We start from the raw sequence: 21,198 nt of genomic DNA, 5'->3' as shown, positions 1-21,198 counted from the left end.
AGGAGACTGACACCAGTGAGGGGGGGATGTGGGGGCCAGGCCCTTGGGCGTGGGGGGATGGGTGTGTTTCTGGAATGAGCAATGGTCACAGGGCCTTGGGGGGCCACAGGGGCCGAGTGGGGGGCCACGGAGGGCGGGCCGCAGGCCAGGGGAGACGGGCCATCTCCCCCCTGTTACGGACTTCCCTCCCCCGGCTTCCCAGCCTCCTCATGCTGGCGGGATGGGCCTTTTTGGAACATTCCAAGTCTCACTGGCCGTGCCTGGGGTTCCAGGCCCTGGGGAAATGGGACAAGGGACGGAGAACAGTCCTGCCGGTGGCATCTAATGGAACGTGCTGTGGGGCCCCGTTGGGAAATTTGGTGAAATGAAGAATCTTCTGGAAAAGCAAATATTTTCCCGATATCCGAGGTTTGAGTCTGGGTTTCTCCTCTTGGGGGTTTCGGGAACACCTGCCACTGAGGTCTAGGGTTTTGCATCACGTGTGCTCTCAGGGTGCCCAGGACAGCACCTCCCTGTATACCTGCCGGTCACCCCCACGTGGGGTGTGTTGCTGAGGGGACCCCAGCCGTCCCCAGCCCGGCAGAGGCCGTCCTCTGGAGCCCGTGATTCAGAGCGAGGGCCGCTGCCCCTGCTGGGTGCCTGCGGCGGGGATGCAATTAGATTTAATGGGACAGAGCCCTTTCTCCTGCGCGTCTTCGCTCCCGCCCACCGCCTCCCTCCAGCGGCAGGAGAGGACGCGGGGAGGTGGGAGGTGGGGGACCCACAGGGGCCTTGACGTCAGCTCAGCCTATAAGAGGCCGCCTGGCAGAGGGCTGTGAGGCGAGCCCCGGACCCACGCCGGCGCCATGCCCACTCCCAACACCGCCTCGCCGCAGGCCAAGGGCTTCCGCAGGGCTGTCTCGGAGCTGGACGCCAAGCAGGCCGAAGCCATCATGGTAAGGGGGCTGCCGGTGGCCAGAGGGACCGGAAGTGCAGAGTGTCCCCCGAAGGCTGATGGGGGCCCCGGACTCAGCGTCCACATGACACCACGGACCTGGGCACAGTGTGGGGTCCTGGCTGTGGGCACCTGCTCTGCCCAGGCTGGCAGGCGACCCCCGTGCCTGGGTGTTTGCATCTTGTGGGTGGTTCCTCCCGGGCCCTGGTGGCGGCTCCTGGTGGGAGGCACTGGCCACCCAGGGGTGCAGGACCCGGTGCTGAGCCCAGGGGTGGCCGGGGCTCCGGGGTGATTTCCACCTGTCCACCGGCCACGCGTCCATGCCCATGAGTGACCTCCTGTCCTGAACCCCACCTTCCCCTCCCTAGCACCCCCGGGCCCCCCTGACAACCAGGACAGCCTCCAAAGCATCGCCCAGCACCCCGGGGACCCCGAGGTCAGCAGCTCTGTGCTGGCCAGCGCCCCCATGAAACTGGATAATTGGAGGCCTCTCCGGCTGTCAGAGGGTCTCCGTGCCCTCGGGGATTGCCCCGGGATCATCAGCTCCCAAACATTTCAAACGGGCTTTTGTTTTTAGACCTTGGATGAGAGCATGATTTGGGTTCTGGAAATGTGATTTGCAGGCACCTGCTCAGGGAACTGCCCCCCTGTCCCCTCAGTGGTTCTCCTCACCCCGGGAGGCCCAGGGCTCTCCGACCTAGGGCTGCAGACCTGCTCTGTCCACACCCGGAGGCCAAGTGGGGGCTCGAGGGGTTTCTCCTGCTCCCTCCCCACCATGTTATTGGAAGTTCAGCTCCGAGGGATGAGCCCCAGACGTGCAGCTCCTCCTCCATGCAGGCTCTGGGGCTCATGGCCTTGGGGACAGGCTGTGGATGGGCACCTGGGTCCAGATGAAGGGCCACATGTCCCTGTGCTGTGGGGAAGGGCCGGGGGAGGAGGGTCATAAGGAGAGGTCATTCAGAGGGGCTGGTGTGGGGGGCCCTCCTAGGAGCCAGACTACGCCCTCTGGCCGATGTCCACCTCAGGATTTTGCGTCACCTCCTGTCACCTCCTCCGGGTGGGGGCCCAGGGGCCGAAGAATGCAGGCTGAGGGTGCCAGGGGCACCTCCCCTCACCACACCCGCCCCTAGCCTGTGACTATACACCTTCCTGGCTGCCCCCGGGCTTAGTTCTGTCCCCGCAGGCTAAGGCCTGGCCGGCCAGTCCCTCTCCCACGGGCAGCAGGTGCTCACAGACACCGGTGGGTCAGAACCGGGATGGGAGCGGCCGAGGGCTGGGGGAGCTGGGCGTGCCCTGTCCCCGCAGTCCCCGCGCTTCATCGGGCGGCGCCAGAGCCTCATTGAGGACGCACGCAAGGAGCGAGAGAAAGCAGAGGCCGCGTCAGGCTGCCTCCTCGGAGCCCGGAGACCTCCTGGAGGCCGCGGTGTCCAAGGAGAAGGACGGGAAGGCCATGCTGAACTTGCTCTTCACCCTGCGGGGTGCCAAGACCTCTTCGCTGTCCCGAGCCGTGAAGGCATTTGAGGTGAGAGGGGTAGGTGTGCACCTGCGGCTGCTGTGGGCAGGGCTGTCCTCTCCATGGGACTCACACAGAAGTGTGGCTGTCCAGGTCACAGAGGGCGATGAGGGGAGAGGGTCCCAGGAGCCCTGGGCCTGGGGTTTTGCCCGTCTGAGAGCTCCGGGGGGCCCGACGGCCCTCAGAGTAGCCCTCATGTCCTTGGGAACTCCCTGAGCCCCAGCTCTGGGGCTGAGGCCACCAGCTCTGCCACCCCTACCACCTCACACATGGGGTGACACACGGGGTGAGTGGGTATAGCTCCCAGCAAGGCAGCCTGGAAAGTTGGGGTCCCCCACACCCACCTGCCCCTGACGGACTCTGGCTAATGTGACAGCTGACGGCATTAGCTGCTCTGGCCACACCGGGCCGGGCGGGACACTGGCTCCTGGCACACGCACCCTAATGACATTAGAGCTGGACTCTTCCAGCAACTGGACGGCTGTGTGGCCCGAGGGCCCGTTGAGACCCAGGCGCCCTCGTTGCTGGGCGACGGAAGGTGGTGCGGAGCGGAGCCTTCCTGCCAAGCCCCTGGGCGCTCCGCGGCGCTGAGCGGGGGCTTGAGGCTCCTGGGGGCTGCAGTGGGCTCCACTCCCAGCCCTGGATGGGGCCACCAGGGGTGGCAGACCTTCCAGCTGGCAGCTGGGGACTTGGACTGTCTGGGTGTGGCCGAGGGACACGTCTCGTTACCCCGAGCACTGGATGCGATGACTCCCATTACACAAGGTGGACAAAACCCCATCTCCCGGCCGCAAGCCCTGCCCAGGCCGCAGGCTCTGACCCGAGTGGGGAGAGCTTGGGTGTCCCCGGCCACAAACATCTGACCCCACAGTGGCTCCTCCTTCCCATCTCCCCTTCTCTCGTCCCCCTCTATCTCTCCCTTGTTCCCTAAGACGTTTGAAGCCCAAATCCACCATCTGGAGACCCGGCCCGCCCAGAGGCCACGGGCAGGGGGCCCCCACCTGGAGTACTTTGTGCGCTGTGAGGTGCCCAGTGCTGACCTGCCCGCCCTGCTCAGCTCCGTGCGCCGGGTGGCGGAGGATGTGCGTGGTGCCGGGGAGAACAAGGGTGAGGCTGCTTGAGGACAACCCCTGACCTTGAGATGGGAGTGCAGAGGCTCTCACAGGGGACCCCGGGGTGACCCACGTGCAGCTTGGGGGGCTCCCTCCCTGCTGGTTCAGGCCCTTGTCCGTCTGTGTGCTGTCTGCCTGGCAGTCAGAGCCCCCTGCCCTCCTGCCCTCTGTCCCCTGCCCTCCTGCCTCGAGGAAGCCCCAAGGGAGGCTGCTCCTGGGGTGGCCTGACACTCATGAAAGCTTGTTCCATCCAACACCATGAAGTCCTCTGGTTCCCAAGGAAAGTTTCTGAGCTGGACAAGTGCCACCATCTAGTCACCAAGTTTGACCCTGACCTGGACTTGGATCACCCGGTGAGCCGGTGCCCACGGGCCTCCTGGCTTCCTGCCCCCGTAGTCACGGCTAGGGTGGTGGGGTGGGCCCCAGGCTGACCCCAGATGGGGCATTTGTCTGTCTGCTGTCTGGCTCCCAGGAGAACCACTAAGGTCTGGCTAAATGCAACCACCAGGCACCCCGCAGGTGGGGTGGGCAGGGAGGCGATGGTGGGCAGGGAAAGGGTGGTGGACAGGGAGGGGGTGGTGGGCAGGGAAAGGGTGCTGGGCAGGGAAAAGGAAGTGGGCAGGGAGGGGGCGGCAGGCAAGGAGGGGGTGTCAGGAAGCCTCTCCAGCGCGACCACTGTGCCGCCAGGGCTTCTCGGACCAGGTGTACCGCCAGCGCAGGAAGCTGATTGCAGAGATCGCATTCCAATACAAGCAGTAAGGACCCTGGGGCTTCAGTCTCAGCCCGGACCCATCCTGGAGGGTAGAGCTGGTGGGGGAGGGGACGTCTCTGTCACCATCACTGTGGACACTCAGCTGAGGAAAGCAGGCCACTTGCCGAAGCTGCATGGCTGCCAAGTGCTCAGCCCCAAGGCCTTCCTGTCGGCCCTCCCCCACATCCTCCCCGACGGTGCCCCGCTGACTGCCACCTCCCTCCGCAGTGGTGACCCCATTCCCCGAGTGGAGTACACGGCCGAGGAGATTGCCACCTGGTAAGGTCCCTGCCGGGGTGGAAGGGACAAGGAGGGCCCTGTGCGAAGGCCATGGGTAGAGGAGGGACTTCCCAAGGCCCTGACTGTCCACCTGGAGCGAGAGGCTGCTGGTGGGTTGGCCTGGCCCTCTGACCCTCTGTCCCTCAGAACCCCACCCCTGAAGCCACAGGCAAAGGATTGGCCTCCCAGTGGCCAGGGTCTTCAGGGTCCGGCCAGAGGCCTGCCGTGAGGGGCCCCTCAGAGTGCCCACGAGGGGATGAGGGGATGAGGGGATGGGATGGGGGGGCCCGCAGCCAGGCCTGGGCTCCTCATCTGCAGGAAGGAGGTCTACACCACCCTGAAAAGCCTGTATGTGACCCATGCCTGCCGGGAGCACCTGGAGGCCTTCCAGCTGCTGGAGCGCTTCAGCGGGTACCGTGAGGACAGCATCCCCCAGCTGGAGGACGTGTCCCGCTTCCTGAAGGGTGCGTGTGCCGCAGGGGACAAGCCCAGGGACGGAGGTGTCCCCCCTGGGCACGGAGGCGCCCCTGCCCTGGCTCCGTGCCCTGACCACCCGTGGTCCTTGCAGAGCGGACAGGCTTCCAGCTGCGGCCCGTGGCCGGTCTGCTGTCCGCAAGGGACTTCCTGGCCAGCCTGGCCTTCCGAGTGTTCCAGTGCACGCAGTACATCCGGCACGCGTCCTCACCCATGCACTCCCCCGAGCCGTGAGTGTGCACCTGCTCCCCCCGGCCTTGCCCACACTGCCCAGCCTCACGCAACAGGGCCAGCAGGGCGCCCGTCTGCGGGTGGAGGGCCTGGGTGTGGAGCATGAGGGCGGGTGCAGGGGGGTGGGCTGCTGGTCCCCCAGCCCCCCCGCGCCACCCCTCTCCCCACCCTCACAGGGACTGCTGTCATGAGCTGCTGGGGCACGTGCCCATGCTGGCTGACCGGACCTTCGCTCAGTTTTCCCAGGTGTGTCTTCGAGGGCTGGAGAGGGGGGCGCTGTGGTCCTGGGCTGTGGTCCAGGGCTGGGGGCTGGGGGCTGTCCGGGGCTCCTGCCACCTGAGCCATTCCACCCGAACTGTGCCCAAATCCCTTAGTGGCTGGACGGTGGCCACTTGGGTCCAGGAGGCTTCAAGGACCTGCGTCATCCTGGGATAGAGGGGCAGGTGGGCCGTGTGGGGTGTGCCTGGACCCCTTCTGGGAAAATCACCTTATAAAACAGGAGTCAGCCCCCCTGGTGCAGAGCTGACCTGGGGAGGGCAGTCCCATGGCCTCTGCTGCCACCTGCTGGCGTCCTAAAGAACAGCAGGGAGCGGTCTTGGTCTTTTGATTCATCTTGAGGGCCCCTCATCCCTGGAGGGTCCTTCACCCCTGCAGGGTCCCCCCATCCCAAGAGTGTCCCTACATCCTTGGAGGGCTCCCCATCCCTGGAGGGTCCCCATACCAGGAGGGCCCCTACATCCCTAGAGGGTCCCCCCATCCCTGGAGGGTCCCTCACCCCTGCAGGGTCCCCCCATCCCAAGAGTGTCCCTACATCCCTGGAGGGCTCCCCATCCCTGGAGGGTCCCCCATCCCTGGAGGGTCCCTACATCCCCGGAGGGTCCCTCCATCCCTGGAGGGTCCCTCACCCCTGCAGGGTCCCCCCATCCCAGGAGTGTCCCTACATCCCTGGAGGGCTCCCCATCCCTGGTGGGCCCCCCATCCCTGGAGGGTCCCTCACCCCTGCAGGGTACCCCCCATCCCAGGAAGGTCCTTATATCCCTGGAGGGGCCCCCCATCTCAGGAGGATCCCTACATCTCTGGGAGGTCCGTCACCCTTGCAGGGTCCCCCCATCCCAGGAGGGTCTCTATATCCCTGGAGGGCCCCATCCCTGGAGGGTCCCTGCATCCCTGGAGGATTCCCCCATCCCTGAAGTGTCCTTGTATCCCTGGAGGGTCCCTATATCTCTGGAGGGTCCCTCACCCCTGCAAGGTCCCCCCATCCCAGGAGAGTCCCCATATCCCTGGAGGATCCCCCATCCCTGAAGGGTCCTTGTATCCCTGGAGGGTCCCTGAATCCCCAGAGGGTCCTTGCGTTCTGGGTAATGTCCAGGAGGCCCCTGGAGCAGGCGCCCATGCAGTGGTGAGCTGAGCCCTCCCTCCTCAGCTTCTCCTGCCTCCACAGGACATTGGGCTCGCGTCCTTGGGGGCTTCTGATGAGGAAATTGAGAAGCTGTCCACGGTGGGTGCCTTCCCCTGCGGGGCCTTGGGGGGTGGACTCAGGACACCTGGGCTCAGGCCAGGGACCCCTATCTGAGCTGAGGTGTCCACCTCTGTCTAGGGAGTGTCACCTTTACTCTGTGACCCCCAGAGCCTGGCCAGGCTCTGCTAGGGGAGTGGGGGGTGCCCGAGGGGTGGGGGGTTGGCAGTGCCCACGGCTGCCTCTGCAGCAACACTATGGCTGTCCTGCCAGCTGTACTGGTTCACAGTGGAGTTCGGGCTGTGCAAGCAGAATGGTGAGGTGAAGGCCTATGGCGCTGGGCTGCTGTCCTCCTACGGGGAGCTCCTGGTGAGGGCCCCCCTGCCACGGCTCCCAGCCCAGGGAGGGGGGTGGTCACACGGGGCCTCCCGGGGACCAACCCATCAGGGGGCCAAGAAACTCATCCCACCCACACTGGGCCCCAGGCCTGGGGAGGAGGCTGTGGAGTCAGGCCATGAACTCCCCCACCCACGGAGCCTGGGGTGTGGGGCTCCTGAGACCCCTGGTCTCCCCCAGCACTCCCTGTCTGAGGAGCCCGAGATCCGGGCCTTCGACCCAGACGCTGCGGCCGTGCAGCCTTACCAGGACCAGACCTACCAGTCGGTCTACTTTGTGTCTGAAAGCTTCAGCGATGCCAAGGACAAGCTCAGGTAGGCCAGGGCTCCAGGGCCTCGACACCCGCCCCCCTCCCCCGCCCCCAGATGGGCTAGCCCACAAGCAGGGCCTGTGAGCCCTCTGGACAGAGAAAACTGTGCACACCCTGCCCACAGCAGGACCCCCAAAAAGTCCTGGGGAGGGAGGGGCACACCTGCCAGACTGGTGGCCAGGGCAATGTCAGGTTCTAGGGGACAGAGTTTGACTTTTACCAGAAGGATGTGTGGGACCCTTCCCAGCCTCCTGCAGGCTGAACAGCTGGGGCCGTGGGATGGGAGCAAGGAGGGGCGGGGTGGCTGGGAGGGAGCAAGGAGGAGTTCGCAGGGGGGCCGGGGCGGGGGCTGAGGGCCGGTGACCAGCGGCCTCGGCAGAGGGGGCTAAGCCCCGTGCATCCCACCTGCTCGTCCTCAAGAAGGGCCTTGTTTCGCAGCCAGAGGCTGTGTGTTCAGAGGCGGGAGACGGGGAGGGCTGGATCCCACAGGCAGGGGGTAGTAGGGACAGGAACAGACCTGGAAAGGACTCCTGGAGGGGTGGGGTGGGACAGGGGTCCAGCAGAGGCCTGCATGGGAAAGGCCTGCCCCTCCCCTGCCGCCTCCCCTTGGAGCAGGCCTCGGCCCCCCCCCCCCCCCCCGCTGCCCCCATCCCCCCACCCCCATCTCATCCAGTCGGTTGGTCTGGTCACAGGGAGCTCTCGCCCTGCACTGATGAAAGAGGCTGCAGACTCTGCCCCAGGCTGGCCCACTCCTCCCTATCTCCCCAGTGCCCCCCGAGTCCCCACCAGGTGACCGAGGGCCCATATGCCCTGCCCTCCCTAGGAACTACGCTTCCCGCATCCAACGCCCCTTCTCCGTGAAGTTCGACCCATATACGCTGGCCATCGACGTGCTGGACAGTCCCCACGCCATCCGGCGCTCGCTGGAGGGGGTCCAGGACGAGCTGCACACCCTCGCCCATGCGCTCAGCGCCATCGGCTAGCTGCAGCCGGAGAGGCCCCTGCAGTCTCCTCACCCTTCCCCGGCCTCCCCCGGCCCCTGCCCAAGCAAGGGGCTGGGGCACTGGGCACCCCCAAGAGCCTGCCAGAGACCCTCCCCACGGGAAGGCACCCCACCAACCCCCACCCTGCTGCTTCCTGGCTCTGCCTGCAGTGTCCTCGTCCTGCCCGTGATGCTGTGCGCTGCCCACTCACAATCCCAATAAAAGAAAGAATCCCTCTGAGCCCTCCTGGTGTTGTCTGTGTGTGGGGCTCGTGGGCCATGAAGCCATCCTGGGCCCCTCTCGTCCCGCTCCTGGCCTGGCTCAAAGTTTTCTGTCTCCCTCCTCCTCTAAGACCCCACCAGGCAGCCCAGGCCCAGACAGGGGACCCCTCTGTGCCTGGATGCCCTGCTTGCCCCGGAGGACCAGCCTGTGCTGAGCTCCAGCAGCTCTGAGGGCATAGGTAGGGGGTCCTGGGTGAGCCCCCCATCCTCATGGTGTGGCAGTGCAGGGGTGGGGACTGGCCATCAGAGCCATCCCGGGGCTCACAGCTCTGCGTTGGGAGGTTTCCAAGGCAGGGCTGCAGGCTGGGTCCTCCCCACAAGCCAGCAGTCCCCACTGCAGGGGAGACAGGGCCCCAGGGGCCAGCCCGTAGCAGGTGCAGGAACAGGGCCCTGACGCATCCCACTCGCACAGAGCAGGGCCTAGAAATTGTCCCAAAAATGTGTTCTGAGCTGGTTCCCAGAGGGCCTCTCTGGGCCTGTGTCCCCAGCAAGGCAACTGGGGGCTGGATTCTGGGCTCTGTAAGCTGCGCCTCTGCTCACTCGACGGGGCTGCACATGGCCCTCCAGCCGGGGCCCCAGCCTCCTCCAGCGCTGGCCCGGTCTGTGGTGCCCCTTCTCCTTCCTACTCTGCCCTGGTCCTTGGAGAGAGCAGCCTGCGGGCTTCCCAGGAGGGGCCGGGCTCCGTGCTTGCCACGGGGTGGAAATGCCAGCCGGTGTCCTGGGCCCTGCTCACTCCCCGCAGCCACACACAGCCCGGGCCCTGGCTTTAAGCTTTTAGGATGTCAATCCCAGCAAACTCCTACTCGTCTGTCAGGTCCCTCCGGGGCAAAGGCTTCTTCCCCAGCCCTCCCTGGAGGTCTGTCCTCCTGTCCTCTGTGCCTCAGGTACCGTGTCTGTGCCCAGACCTCCCATACCTTCCTCTCTTGAGCCCATGAGACCCCAGTGGGGCATTTCTGATGGCTGTGAGCTCCACTGAGACCCCGAGGGAAGGGCTGACAGCTGGCCCTCACCCCTTGGGCCCTCCGCCCTCTCACCTGGGTCTGCCTCCACCCAGTTTCCCAGGCTGCAGACGCCACGGGCTCCGTGGTGGCCTTGGGGATTGCCGCACAGCCTGGGTGGACGCGACAGTGGGGATAGCACCCCATGACAGTCGGCATCCGCCCTTTACAGAGAGCGGCATGGGCACAGCCTGAGTTCAGAGTGTGTGGACCCTGTGCAGGGACACAGGCCAGGGCTACCTGGGCAGAGGGTCCAGACTGGACACTGGGGTCCATGCCTAGGCAGGGGTGCAGGAAGCCCCCAGCCCCTCCTGCCCCTGGGTGTGAAGTGAGAGAATGGGGCAGGGCTCAGCCTGTCCCAGACCTGGTGGCAGGGGGAGGGGGAGAGGGTCCTGACCTCTCTCCTGGCCCTGTCCATGGGATTGGGGAGCAGCACAGGGGCCCCAACCATGTGACAGTCCAGGGCATCGATAGTCTGGAAGGGGCCAGCATGGAGGGGGCGGGTGCGGAAAGAGCTCCAGAAACAGGGGCAGACACGGAGAGGGAGCGTGGGCAGGACATATGGGGCCCCACACAGGGGGTGTCTGCAGCCCCCACAGTAGAGTTGAGAAGTGCGGCCCCACCTGAATGTCTGCACAGCGGCCGGTCCCCGAGCTCGGTCCTCTGCACGGTACTCTGGGGTGCTAGGGGTCTCAGGGCTGCTGTGCTGGGGCTGGGGGGTGGGCTGTGAGCAGGGAGGAGATGCTCCCCCACAAGCGCCCCCCTCATGGTCTTGCACCATCCTAGGGACCTGGAGGGCAGACCAGGGACTGGCTGGGGTCCAGGGCCCGGGCAGAAGAAGCCCCCAGCTCTGGCCCCCAGCTCCCCTGCACTAATGTGGAAAATGTGGCTCAGGCAAGGCCCAGGTGGGGGGCTCTGCCCCCGTGGGGACATTTGGCCCCAGCTGTTAGTGGCCATCAGGCCCCTCGTTAAGACTCTAATGACCCCGAGGCCCGGGGTGCTGACGACCAAGGAGCTCTTCCCGCAGACCCAGCACTGGGGAAATGATCCAGAAATTGCAGCCTCAGCCTCCGGCCATCTGCCACCCCCTCATGGCCAGGCCGTGGGCTCGGGAGCTATAAAGCCAGGAGGGTCCAGCAGCCCCCAGCCCCCGGGACCATCTGCACCCCGACACGGCCGGCAAACAGGTCTGTCCCCACGGGCTCCCCGCCGCCGCCTCCCCGCCAGCCTGTGCTCTCAAGGCAGCAGGAGGAGAAGAGCTGCCTCGGGGCCTTTGCGGGGTGGGCTCAGGGTGGGGGGGGCCGTGCCCCTTGCCAGCCTCAACCCTGCCTGTCCCCAGGTCGCCATGGCCCTCTGGATGCGCCTCCTGCCCCTGCTGGCCCTGCTGGCCCTCTGGGCGCCCGCGCCCACCCGAGCCTTCGTTAACCAGCACCTGTGTGGCTCCCACCTGGTAGAGGCTCTGTACCTGGTGTGCGGGGAGCGCGGCTTCTTCTACACGCCTAAGGCCCGCCGGGAGGTGGAGGACCTGCAGGGTGAGCCCCCGCCGCCCCCGCCCCCGCCCTGGCTCCCTACCTGGCCCCAGGGGCAGGCCAGGTGGAAATATTAAAAAGAAAAATGACTTTCCCTTGGTCTACATCCTGCAAGGGACCAGCTCCTTGGTCAGGGTCGGGCACCAAAAGCCTGAGGGCAGCCTCCCACCTTGGCACCACCCTGGGGCCTGGGAGCCACTGGCATGGGGTGGAGTGGGCGGGGCGCGCTCTCTCCCTGACCCTGACCCGCTCTCCGCCTGGCTCCTCCGCAGTGAGGGACGTGGAGCTGGCCGGGGCGCCTGGCGAGGGCGGCCTGCAGCCCCTGGCCCTGGAGGGGGCCCTGCAGAAGCGAGGCATCGTGGAGCAGTGCTGCACCAGCATCTGCTCCCTCTACCAGCTGGAGAATTACTGCAACTAGGGGCGCGGGGGGCAGGACGTGGCAGCACCTGCTGCAGGTCACGGTGGCCGCAAGCCTTCGGCTCTCTGCACCCCAAGTGATTCAATAAACCCTCTGAATGAGCCCTAGTGGTGTTGTCTGTGCGGCGCAGGGGTTGAGGTGTGGGCCAGGGGCCCTTCCAGGGACCCCCTGTTTCCTGTTCTCTCTACACCAGCCCCCCCAAACTTGGCCCCTGCCCACTGGGTGCCCAAAGGCAAGCTCCTGCCCATTGTCGGCTGCCCCCTGCCCCAGGTGCTAGGAGGTCCCATGGCCCCTGGCTGCTTCAGCACAGGACAGAGAAGGACCTCGGGGGCTCTGGGGGGCCTGGGGGCTGGTTGGGAGCAGATTTCCTTAGCTCAAAAGCCTTGAGCTCTCGGGGGCCCCCAGAGAGCTTTCCAAGGAAAGGGAATAAGAATATTCCAGCAGTTTCTCCCCACCTAGGCCTGCAGTGCTCTACCTGTAGTGCTATTTCTGATGGAGGCCATGCAAAGGGAAGAGACTGAGTGGGGGCCGGGGACAAGAGAGTGCCCAGGGCTGGGCCTTTCTCCTGCCCCGCCAGCACCCCCGCTCTGGACAGGCCTAGCACTGCCCCAGCCGCAGCCCAGATCCTGCCAGAGGAACTCCTGAGTGCCCTGGAGGAATCAGAAGCCAGATGGCAACCCTTGAGCTGAGGGACGGGCTTGGATCCTGTGGTTACTGGGCTGGGGCCTCGGGCCTAGCACTTAGGGAGGTCCTGGCTGTGTTCCCCCAAGAACTGCAGCCCACAGGGCCAGGGCCAGGGCTGGGTCTCCCTGCTGCCCTGAGGCCCTCTCTTCCCACTCGGCAGCCCCAGACCCAGTGGTCAGGACTAAGGATGAGGCCACTTGAGGTTCAGGTGTTCAGGGCTCCTCCAGCGTGGGTCCACTGGGCACCCCGCCTGAGCCGTCATCCGGCGTGCCAGAGGACCTGGGGGCTGTCTGGGCTGGCTGTGGCCTGGGAGGTCAGCGGGTGACCCTGGCTGCACAAAAGTCTGGCCGGCCAGCAAGTCGCCCAAGCCAAACCAATCTGCACCTTTCCTGAAGGCTCCGCCCGGGCTGGGGCCTGGGATGGCTGGGCCTGGGGCTGGGTGCCCGGGTCCCCTGAGGCTGCAGACCACTCAGAGGTGGCCTCGGAGCCCGAAGTAGATCCTCCTGCTGGGGCCTGGCTGTCCTGGCAGCCTCTCTGAGCCCTGAGGTCCCTTCCCGGGCCACCCCCTCCCCGCGACCTCGACACCCCCAGAGGCAATGTGGCCATCCCCAGCTAGCTCCGCCCCTGGAGCGGCTGGTCGGACACTGGACCCGGAAGAGGAGGGGAGGAGGTGGCTGGCATCAGTGGCGAACTGTCCATGGGAACAGCCAGGTGGCCCCATCTGCAGGGGTAGAGGCCGGGGCGTCCTGCAGGAGTTGAGGTATGTCAGTGCCCGTGGGCCGGGCTGCGCGAAGCTGGGACGGGGAGCAGGCTGGTGGGGTCAGGGCGTCCCAGAGTCAGCAGTTAGCCCAGCCTGGGTCCTGGCTGCCTGGCTGCTGGCGGGCAAGACCCTGAAAGATGACACAGGGGCTCCTTTCTTTCAGGTGCCAGTGAATTCTGGGAGCCCCCTGGAGTCCAGGAGCATGTGGGGCCTTCCCAGCTGGGGGACTCAGCACAGTCGGTGTCGGGTGGTGCTGGGGGCTCGGGGGCGTCCCTGAGGTCTTCCCTCCTGGGGGGCACGGTTCAGGAGAGGGCTCATGCCCTTGCGGTGGGAAAGGCTGCCCACCCAGAGACCCGGTTACGATATGCGGTCCCCTGCCTGGGCTGGGGCCTGTCCCTCCTGAGACTGACCCCAGGCCTGAAGCCCAATCCAGCTGAGCCTTCTTGCCCGGCCCCCAGCCCCCAGCCCCCCGCGGCTGTATTCTTAAAAAGGCAGGAGGGAGACTCCCCGCACCCCCTGCACCAACGGATCCCGGCAGTGGGGAGAAGTGGGTGCCCATGGTCACCAGGGTCCAGGTGACAGAGGCGGGATCAGACCCAGTCTCCTGCTTGGCACCACCCTGAGTACCGAACCCGACGCCCCCCAGGTCACCCTATGGAAGCCAGGCCCACAGACCTTGGCTCTGCCACCCCATCAGGGCGCGCGCTCCGCCTCTTCTGGGAATCGGGAGGACAGTCGTCCGGTGCCCTCAGACCCTGCCTGCCCTTGGAACCTGGGCTCTCCTCGCCGGCGGGGCTGCCAGTGGCGCTCAGCGGCATCCAGTCCAAATGCCCTTCGGCAGGGGCAGCAGAATGTGGAGGAGCAGCCCCCTGACCCTGCTGGGCCCCCATCCCCCTCACTGGAGGGCCAGGGTCTCCCGGGGGACACTGCAGGCCCCCCTCACTCCCCACGCACTTGCTCTCCGGTCTGTTCTGTGTCCCACTGTCACTGTTGAACCCGTATTCTCAAGGGGGAGACTGAGGCTGGAGCCAGGATGTCTGTCCCTCGGTGCCCACACACAGAGGACGTGCTACCAGTGCAGCTGCCTCCAGGCTGGCTCCCCAGATTGCACCTGCCCCTGGCACCGATAAACTGGCACTTCCGCCTGGCCATTGGGGCAGTATTTGCCTTGTCGTGTCAGTAAATATTGACCGTCCTCGCTGCTCTCCAGGCCAGGAGCAGACCCTGAGGGGCAAAGGAGGCAGATGCAGGGATGCCAGGGTGGGTGCCCTGCCCTTGGGGGCCTGCTGCCTGGAGGGGGCCAGCCCCGGAGAGGGAGCGAGACCAGGAACCGGTGGCCTGAGCTCTTGGAAAGGCCCCCCCGGCGGAGCCCCGGCGGAGCCCTGGGCAGCGTCTGTGTCCCTCCGGGCCGCGAGGGGAGACACGCGCGTCCCCTCTTGGGGAGCCTGGCCTGGGACCCCGCCGGCTCGGGCCCCTGCGCGACGCCTTCAGGGAGGGGCACCTGCCTGTGCCAGGAAGGGGGACAGGGCGGCCGTTTGCAGACACGACCAGCAGAGGGCGCCAAAGCCCCACTTTTGAAGTGTCCCTCGGTCCTGCCGCCGCCTCCTCCCTGCAGCTCACAGGAGCTGCCCTGGCTCTGAGGCCTAGAGGGGGCGGGCGGGGGTCTCCGTCCCCCGACCCCCACCCTGCCCTGGCCAAGTACGGTCTGGGCTTCCCTGCGGGACCAGCTAGACAAAAGTCCATTCTGGGAGAGTCTCCAGGGAGAGCCTGAGCCCCGGCCCCCCGAACGGCGGGGCCCTGGGGCCTGGGGTGGACAGGCCTGGGGTGGCTTTCTCCAGCACCCCCACCCCAGCGGGGGCTGAGCTCCTGAGGCCAGTGGAGGGCCGGGCGCCCGTGCCCAGTCCGTGCTCTGCCGAGGGGTCTGAGGGTGCTGAGGGCTTCGCAGCGGGGGGCTGTGATCACTGTGGGGCCAGGAGGTCCCTCCAACCCCAAGGCTTTGGGGGGGCAGAGACCCTGGGGCCCAGGAGGCCTCAGGCAGGGGTCCAACTGGGTCAGGGTTATTTCTTTCCCACGTGTAGCCTCATCCCCACCCAAGTGCCGAGAGGAGAGAGGTCAGTTCCAGAAAGAACATTTTGGGGTAGGAGGCGGACAGGGATCTGGGAAGTGTGGAGGCCAACAGGGTGGCGGGGGGCTGGCTCTCCTCCCCCCCTCCCTCCGGCACTATTGTTTCTGGCCTCGGCACAGGGACAGCAAGGCGGATTCCTTCGAAAGTGGACACTGATGGAGGCGCCTCCCCATCATCCCCTACAGCGTGGTCAGGCCACGCCGGCGCCGAGCCCCACCGGCCCCCCACGCCCCTCGGGTCCACAGCTCCCAGGTCGCCCACCAACCCCTCCCTACCTCAGTGCCTCCTGCCCATCTGTGGATGTGGGGGGACCAGGGCCCACGGCCTCCAGGGCTCCACTGAGAGGTCCCTGATGCTGCCCCCGATGCAGAGCTCTGGGCTATACTGAGAGTTCACCCCAAGACTCCCACGCTCCCAGGCACTGGGCAGAGACACGGGGCTCTGGGGGCACTGCCGAGCCCACGGCCAGGGGGAGGCTGGAACCTGTAGGATGCGGGAAGTCACCTGGGGCTGCCTCCCCAGCTCCCTTCACGCAGGGAGTCTCAGAATGTCCCGACCCCAGAGACTGGGACTGCCGGACCATGTCGCAGGGTCACTGGGGGGCTGAGCCTGGGCCCCTACAGTCACACTTGGGGCTCCCCGTCTGTGAGCCCAGGAGGGCAGGTCTCCCCAGGGAGGACAGAAGGCCTTGAGGTCCCGGCCTGGGGGTCACAAGCCCCTGAGCCTCTGGGCAGGCCCCGCCCCCTCCAGCCCCGCGTGGACAGGGCTGCTGAGCCATCAGAACTTGGGGGGGCGGGGGCCCGCATTCGCCGGCCTCGCTCTGACCCTCTTCCCAGCCCATCTGTGTTTTTGGAAAACAGAGCCAGCGCCCCAGCAGCCCTGCCAGCTTGTGGCCATTCCCGCTGTGACTCCGAGCCCACTCCTTTGTTCTTCAAAGGCCGTCCTCCCTCCAGAACCTGGCCCAGGTCCAGGCCAGCCTCCCGCGGGGCCACCTTGCCTGCCCCCCGACGCCTAGGCCCAGTTGCTGAGGGACGTTGGAAATTCTCTTCCCTCTCTGGACCTCGGCTTCTGCACTGTGGCTCTGGTCCGCGCGGATGCTCACTGGGCCTCAAGACAGGGCTGGGAAGAGGTGAACTGGGGAGGCCTGGAGTAAAGCTGAGGCTCTGAACCTGCGGCTCTGGCTTTTCCTGACCCTCTTCGACCCTCCCTGGTACTCCCTGGCCCTACCCGACCCTCTCTGTCACCCCCTGGCCTTCCCTGACACTCCTTGACACCCCCTGACCCTCCCCGGCCCTCCCTGGCCCTCCCTGATCCTCTGTAATCCTCCCTGACCCTCCTGACACCCCTGACTTTCCCTGACCCTCCCTGAACCTCCATGTCCCTCCTGACACTCCCAAACCCTCCAAGGCCCTCCATGGCCTTTCCTGTCACCCCCTGGCCTTCCCTGACACTTCTTGACACCCCTTCACTCTCTCTGGCCCTCCCTGGACTTCCTGATCCTCTGTCACTCTCCCTGGCCCTCTCTGACACCTGCTGGCCCTCCTGACCCTCCCTGACACCCCCTGGCCTTTCCTGATACTCCCTGAAATTCCATGGCCTTCCCTAACACCCTGTGGCCCTTCCTGACACTCCCTGATCATCTGTAATTCTCCTTGACCCTCCCTAGCCCTTCTTGACCTTTCCTGACCCTTTCTGACATCCCCTGGCCCTCCCTGACCCTCCATGGCCCTCCATGGCCTTCTGCAATCCTCCCTGACCCTCCCTCACAACCCCTGGCTTTCCCTGACACTCCTCAAACCTCCATGGCCCTCCCTGATACCCCCTCCCCTTCCCTGGACCTCCACAGCCCTCCACACCCCTCTCCCATCCCCTGTAACCCTCCCTGACCCTCCCTGGCTCTCCCCGACCATCTCTGTCACCCTCTGATCTTCCCTAACACTCCTTGACACCCCTGACCCTCTCCGACTCTCCTTGACCCTCCCTGACCCTTTATGGCCCTCCCTGGCCCTTCTTGGTCCTCTTCGACCCTCCATGCCCCTCTCTCATCCCTTGTAACACTCCCTGACCCTCCCTGGTCCTCCCCAACCCTCTCTGTCACCCTCTGGCCTTCCCTAACACTCCTTGACACCCCATGACCCTCCCCGGCTCTCCCTGGCCCTCTCTGACCCTCCCAGACCCTCCCTGGCCCTCCCTGGCCCTTCTTGGTTCTCCTCAACCCTCCATGCCCCTCTCTCATACCCTGTAACCTTCCCTGGTCCTCCATGACCCTCTCTGTCACCTCCTGGCCTTCCTTAACACTCCTTGACACCCCATTGACCCTCCCCGGCCCTTACCTGATCCTCTATAATTCTCTCTGACCCTTCCTGGCACTTCCTGGCCCTCCCTGGCCCAACTTGGTCCTCCCCAACCCTCCACGGTACCCTGGTGAGGTCTGACATGCTCAACCTGTCAAAGAGATCTTTAAGGAGCAGGGGTAGAGGAAGGGTGGAAAGGCCCTCCCCAGGCCTAGAGGATGGGTTGGTCCCTGGGGGCCCACGGGGGTGCTTTCTGGACCCTGGCCCAGTTGTGGAGAAAGGAAGTGGCAGAGAGGCCCAGCTCTGGAGGAAGGAAGAGTTGGCTGAGAAACACTTTGGTGCTAGCCACACACAGAGCTCAGAACAGAGGTCAGGCTGAGAGGCTGCCTGGAGGAAGTGTCGTGGGCCCCTACACAGGCATCTCAACCTTGAGGACAGGTCCATGTCAGGCTATTGCTGTGGGTCAGGTACAGCCTAAGCCACCCTCCCTGGAGCCACAGTGGCAGCTGTATTCATCCAGATGCCCCCCAGGAACCTCCTCATGGCTGGGCATGAGCTGGTCCTGGCCAAAAAGAAGGGCAGGCTGAGTCTGGGGGACACGATGGGGCAAGTCCTGTGAGCACTTCCCGTGCCCTCAAGCCTCAGCGTGTTGGGGACAGCTGGAGTGTCCACCCAGGCCAGTGCCACGCTGAACGGGGATTGCTGGTAGGCCAGGTGGACCAGGGTGCAAGGCCTTGCTCTGCTGCTCATGGCTGGGTGGCCTTGGGAAAGTTTCTGAACACCTTTGGGGCTCAGTTTCCCTGTCTCTCAGAGGGAAACCAGAGGAGGCTGTCCCTGTGGTGGCTGCTGAGAGGGCCCAGCATGGGGCACTATGTGTGTAAGGATCCCCTCCCAGGGCCTGCCCAGCAGGACAAACTTCATCCATGTCACTGTCACCCCATGAAACACTGTACTGAGGGCCAGGCTGGTGAGTGAGGGGTTGAGGAAGGCCAAAGCTGGGCTTCAGGCTCAGTGATCTGTCCTGAGTCCACTACTTGCTTCCGGTGTCAGCAAGCTGCTCCCCTTTCTGGGATCTGGTGGCACAGGGACAGCGCCATGGGTCCAACTGTCCTCCCAGGATCAGGGGCGAGAGGAAGCTGATGCAGTCCCCACGGTGTGGCCTGTGGGTATGGGGGGCCCCTGCCAGGACGACCAGTTCCCCAAGGGGGTAGCCTCAGAGCCTGGAGTCCTGAGGCAGCCCCCACAGAGAGGAGACCAGGAATGGAGAAGGAGCTAGACAGGCCCCTGCAGGCAGGCATCCCAGGACCAGCCAGGGCCTGCAGCCGCCCTACCAGCCACCTGGGGTGCATCTCTGTATGGCACCAGGGAAGAATGTTCTAGTGCCAACGGTGAGGGGAGTGAGGGACAGGTACACATTCGCATTGGGGCAGTAAAATAGTGAGCATTTATTGGCCTTACTCTGCGCCAGATACTGATTCCAGGCTTGATGCCCCAGTACATGGGACTCACGAGGTCAGGAGGAGGTGGAAGCTGAGAGCATGGCCCAGCTTGCTCATCTCCATGGGCAAAGCCGGAATGTGAACCGAGCCAGCCTCCAGGCCTCCCCTTGTCCATCCGTCCCTTGCCCCCATCAGGCTGAGCTGCCCCAGAGCCCTGGTGATGAGGCCTGCGGAGCCCTCAAGTCCATGAGCTGGCCTCTGCAGTCTCCTCCCCAACCCAGGGCCAGTCAGACTGCCTGCTGTGCAGATGCAGGGAGTCTCCTGGCACAAAACCTAGCGCATTCAGGATGGGGTTCTCTCAATTCCCAGGTTTGGTAAAGTGACCCTGTCATCGTCCAGGTGACACTATTACCTATTTAAGGGAAACTAGACTTTCTGAGGCTGTAGCTGCACTTCTAACAGATAGCCACAAGGTGTCGGGCTCGGGCCAGATTTGGAAAACCCCGCTCCCCGTCGGGCTTGGAGGGCAAAACTCAGGCTGCCCCAGCTCCTCCCCAGGTCCCTGCCTGGGGTGGGGGTCCCAACACCCCTCCCAGAGCTTCTCAGTAATCCATCTGATATTATCCTGATACAAATATAATATAGACACCTCTAATTTTCAGAACACAGCAATGCTTCTGGAAGGTGTCCCAGCTTGCACCTGTGGTTTTGGGCATCTGTGCCGCATCCGCTGGTGTTGGAGAGTCCCCCAAGGGGGGCATTCCCTTAGGCCTCCCTCCACCACCTGTTCTGTCATGCCAGGATGGAGGCGGATAGGAGCCTCCGTTCTGAGTACATGAAGGTGCAGAGCCCACCTGTAAGTACTCTGACGCTTTCAGGGGCTGCCTGGGTGAGAAATGTCCTTTGGCCCACCCCCAGCCTTCTCCCCAGGTTGTTCTAAGACCAGTGGGCTCTTTCGCTGTAAATCTAAAAGTGGCCACCAGGTGTCAGCATGAGGCCGCTCAAGCCGCCAAGTGGAGGAAACTCCGCACTTCATGATTTCTGGGGGTGCCCCAGGAGTCTCCTGAATAAATGAGTTCCTGGCCAGAACTCCAGGGCGGGATGATCCTCTCCCAGGCCTAAAGGTAGGGCAATGAAGTTTTTGTTATGAGGTGTCCCTGCAAGCTTGGAGGACAAGTTTAAGTTCTCAGTGAGATTTAGTTCCATTGGGCACTCCAAACTTGTCCCTTTTGTGTTCCCACTATCTGTATCCCCTTTTGGCCATGTGCTCTCCCTCCACCATGGAAAAGAAATGGAATACAGGGCCATGGGTCCCAGCCCTCACCCATCTCTCTGACCCAATGCCTCTAGCACTGCCTCAGTGGTGACCTGGCTTAGCTAGTCCTCCTGGGCCCTCCCCACCCTAACCCATCCTCCGCCCCCCTCCCCTTGCTTAAGCACTCTGGGTTCCAAGATTCTGGTGGGTTAAAATCGCCCTGCATATTCCCTTTTGGGCCAGGCCTGAGATAAGAATCCAGATTAGGGCAGAACTCAGATTCAAGACACTGTTTTAGGGATGGGAGCTTCCATGTTTCCAGGAAGTGATCTGTGGGTTTGAAAAGCTACTTCCTTTTCAGCCCCTTGGCTGCCCACCTTCTCAGTTTGGTGGGCCTCCTGTAGAACCCTCATGTCTGCCTTGGAGTCAGCTCTTGCACTCCCCAGCCACGCCTGTGGCTTGGCAGGTCCCAGCTAGGTCTTCCCATAAGAACCAGGCAGTAGCTCCTTGCAACATCTGAGTTTCTTGCAGGGGACAGCACGGGATGCAAAGCCTTCAGGCCATAGAGCCCACTTGAGCTCAGGGTCACAGCCAACATGAGCAAGTGCCTACTCTACCCCAGGAACTGTGGGCTGACTCACACTGACTCCCCTCCATGTGCCCCAGACCTGCCTCAGGGCCCTTTAGCATCTCTGCGTCCCTCCTTATCCAAGAGCCCAGCAGGAAGTCCCACCAGCCCTCTTCCTGTAGGGTGGTGTGGCTCTGGAGCATCTATAGCCTTTGAGACACACTTGCAAGATTGGAGTCCCCCCTCAAGTCTCTATTCTCCACCAAAAATCCTGTCGTCCCCACCGGATGCACCATCCCTCCAGCTAAGGAAGGGAGTTTGATTGAGGGTTTGTGTGAGAGTGAAACCCTAGCATATGCCAGTTAACTGTACCCAGCTGGGGTGCAGGGAGCTGGGATGGGTGGGACT

The 21,198-nt window shown here is 64.5% G+C and overlaps 3 protein-coding genes across 4 annotated transcripts in view; all 3 read left to right on the top strand.

Annotated features, from left to right (window-relative positions):
- Nucleotides 1-738: 738 nt before the first annotated feature.
- On the top strand, nucleotides 739-8,679 carry TH (tyrosine hydroxylase). The gene is given in 14 exon segments (XM_025451851.3): nucleotides 739-935; nucleotides 2,240-2,316; nucleotides 2,318-2,456; nucleotides 3,380-3,554; nucleotides 3,824-3,912; nucleotides 4,247-4,314; nucleotides 4,539-4,589; nucleotides 4,908-5,053; nucleotides 5,158-5,293; nucleotides 5,471-5,540; nucleotides 6,736-6,792; nucleotides 7,024-7,119; nucleotides 7,327-7,460; nucleotides 8,280-8,679. Coding segments are annotated over 14 exon segments (1,488 nt in total). The 5' UTR covers nucleotides 739-845; the 3' UTR covers nucleotides 8,440-8,679.
- A 2,127-nt stretch (nucleotides 8,680-10,806) lies between these two features.
- INS (insulin) lies at nucleotides 10,807-11,768 on the top strand. Its single transcript, XM_025451854.3, has 3 exons — nucleotides 10,807-10,905; nucleotides 11,058-11,250; nucleotides 11,520-11,768. The coding sequence occupies exons 2-3, from the start codon at nucleotides 11,064-11,066 to the stop codon at nucleotides 11,663-11,665; spliced, it is 333 nt and encodes a 110-aa protein (XP_025307639.1). The 5' UTR covers nucleotides 10,807-10,905; nucleotides 11,058-11,063; the 3' UTR covers nucleotides 11,666-11,768.
- Nucleotides 11,769-12,963: 1,195 nt separating this feature from the next.
- Nucleotides 12,964-21,198, top strand: part of IGF2 (insulin like growth factor 2) — a 28,808-nt gene continuing 20,573 nt past the window's right edge. For both annotated transcript variants that reach the window (XM_049096575.1, XM_049096577.1), the window contains exon 1: nucleotides 12,964-13,109. The gene's annotated coding sequence lies outside the window, so the exon portion shown is untranslated. The remainder of the gene's footprint in view (nucleotides 13,110-21,198) is intronic.

Source organism: Canis lupus, chromosome 18 (genome assembly GCF_003254725.2).
Source record: "Canis lupus dingo isolate Sandy chromosome 18, ASM325472v2, whole genome shotgun sequence".
In the NCBI taxonomy this organism is placed as follows: Eukaryota; Metazoa; Chordata; class Mammalia; order Carnivora; family Canidae; genus Canis; species Canis lupus.
The sequence above is the reverse complement of the archived record's forward strand: the minus strand, read 5'-3'. Positions and strand labels throughout refer to the sequence as shown.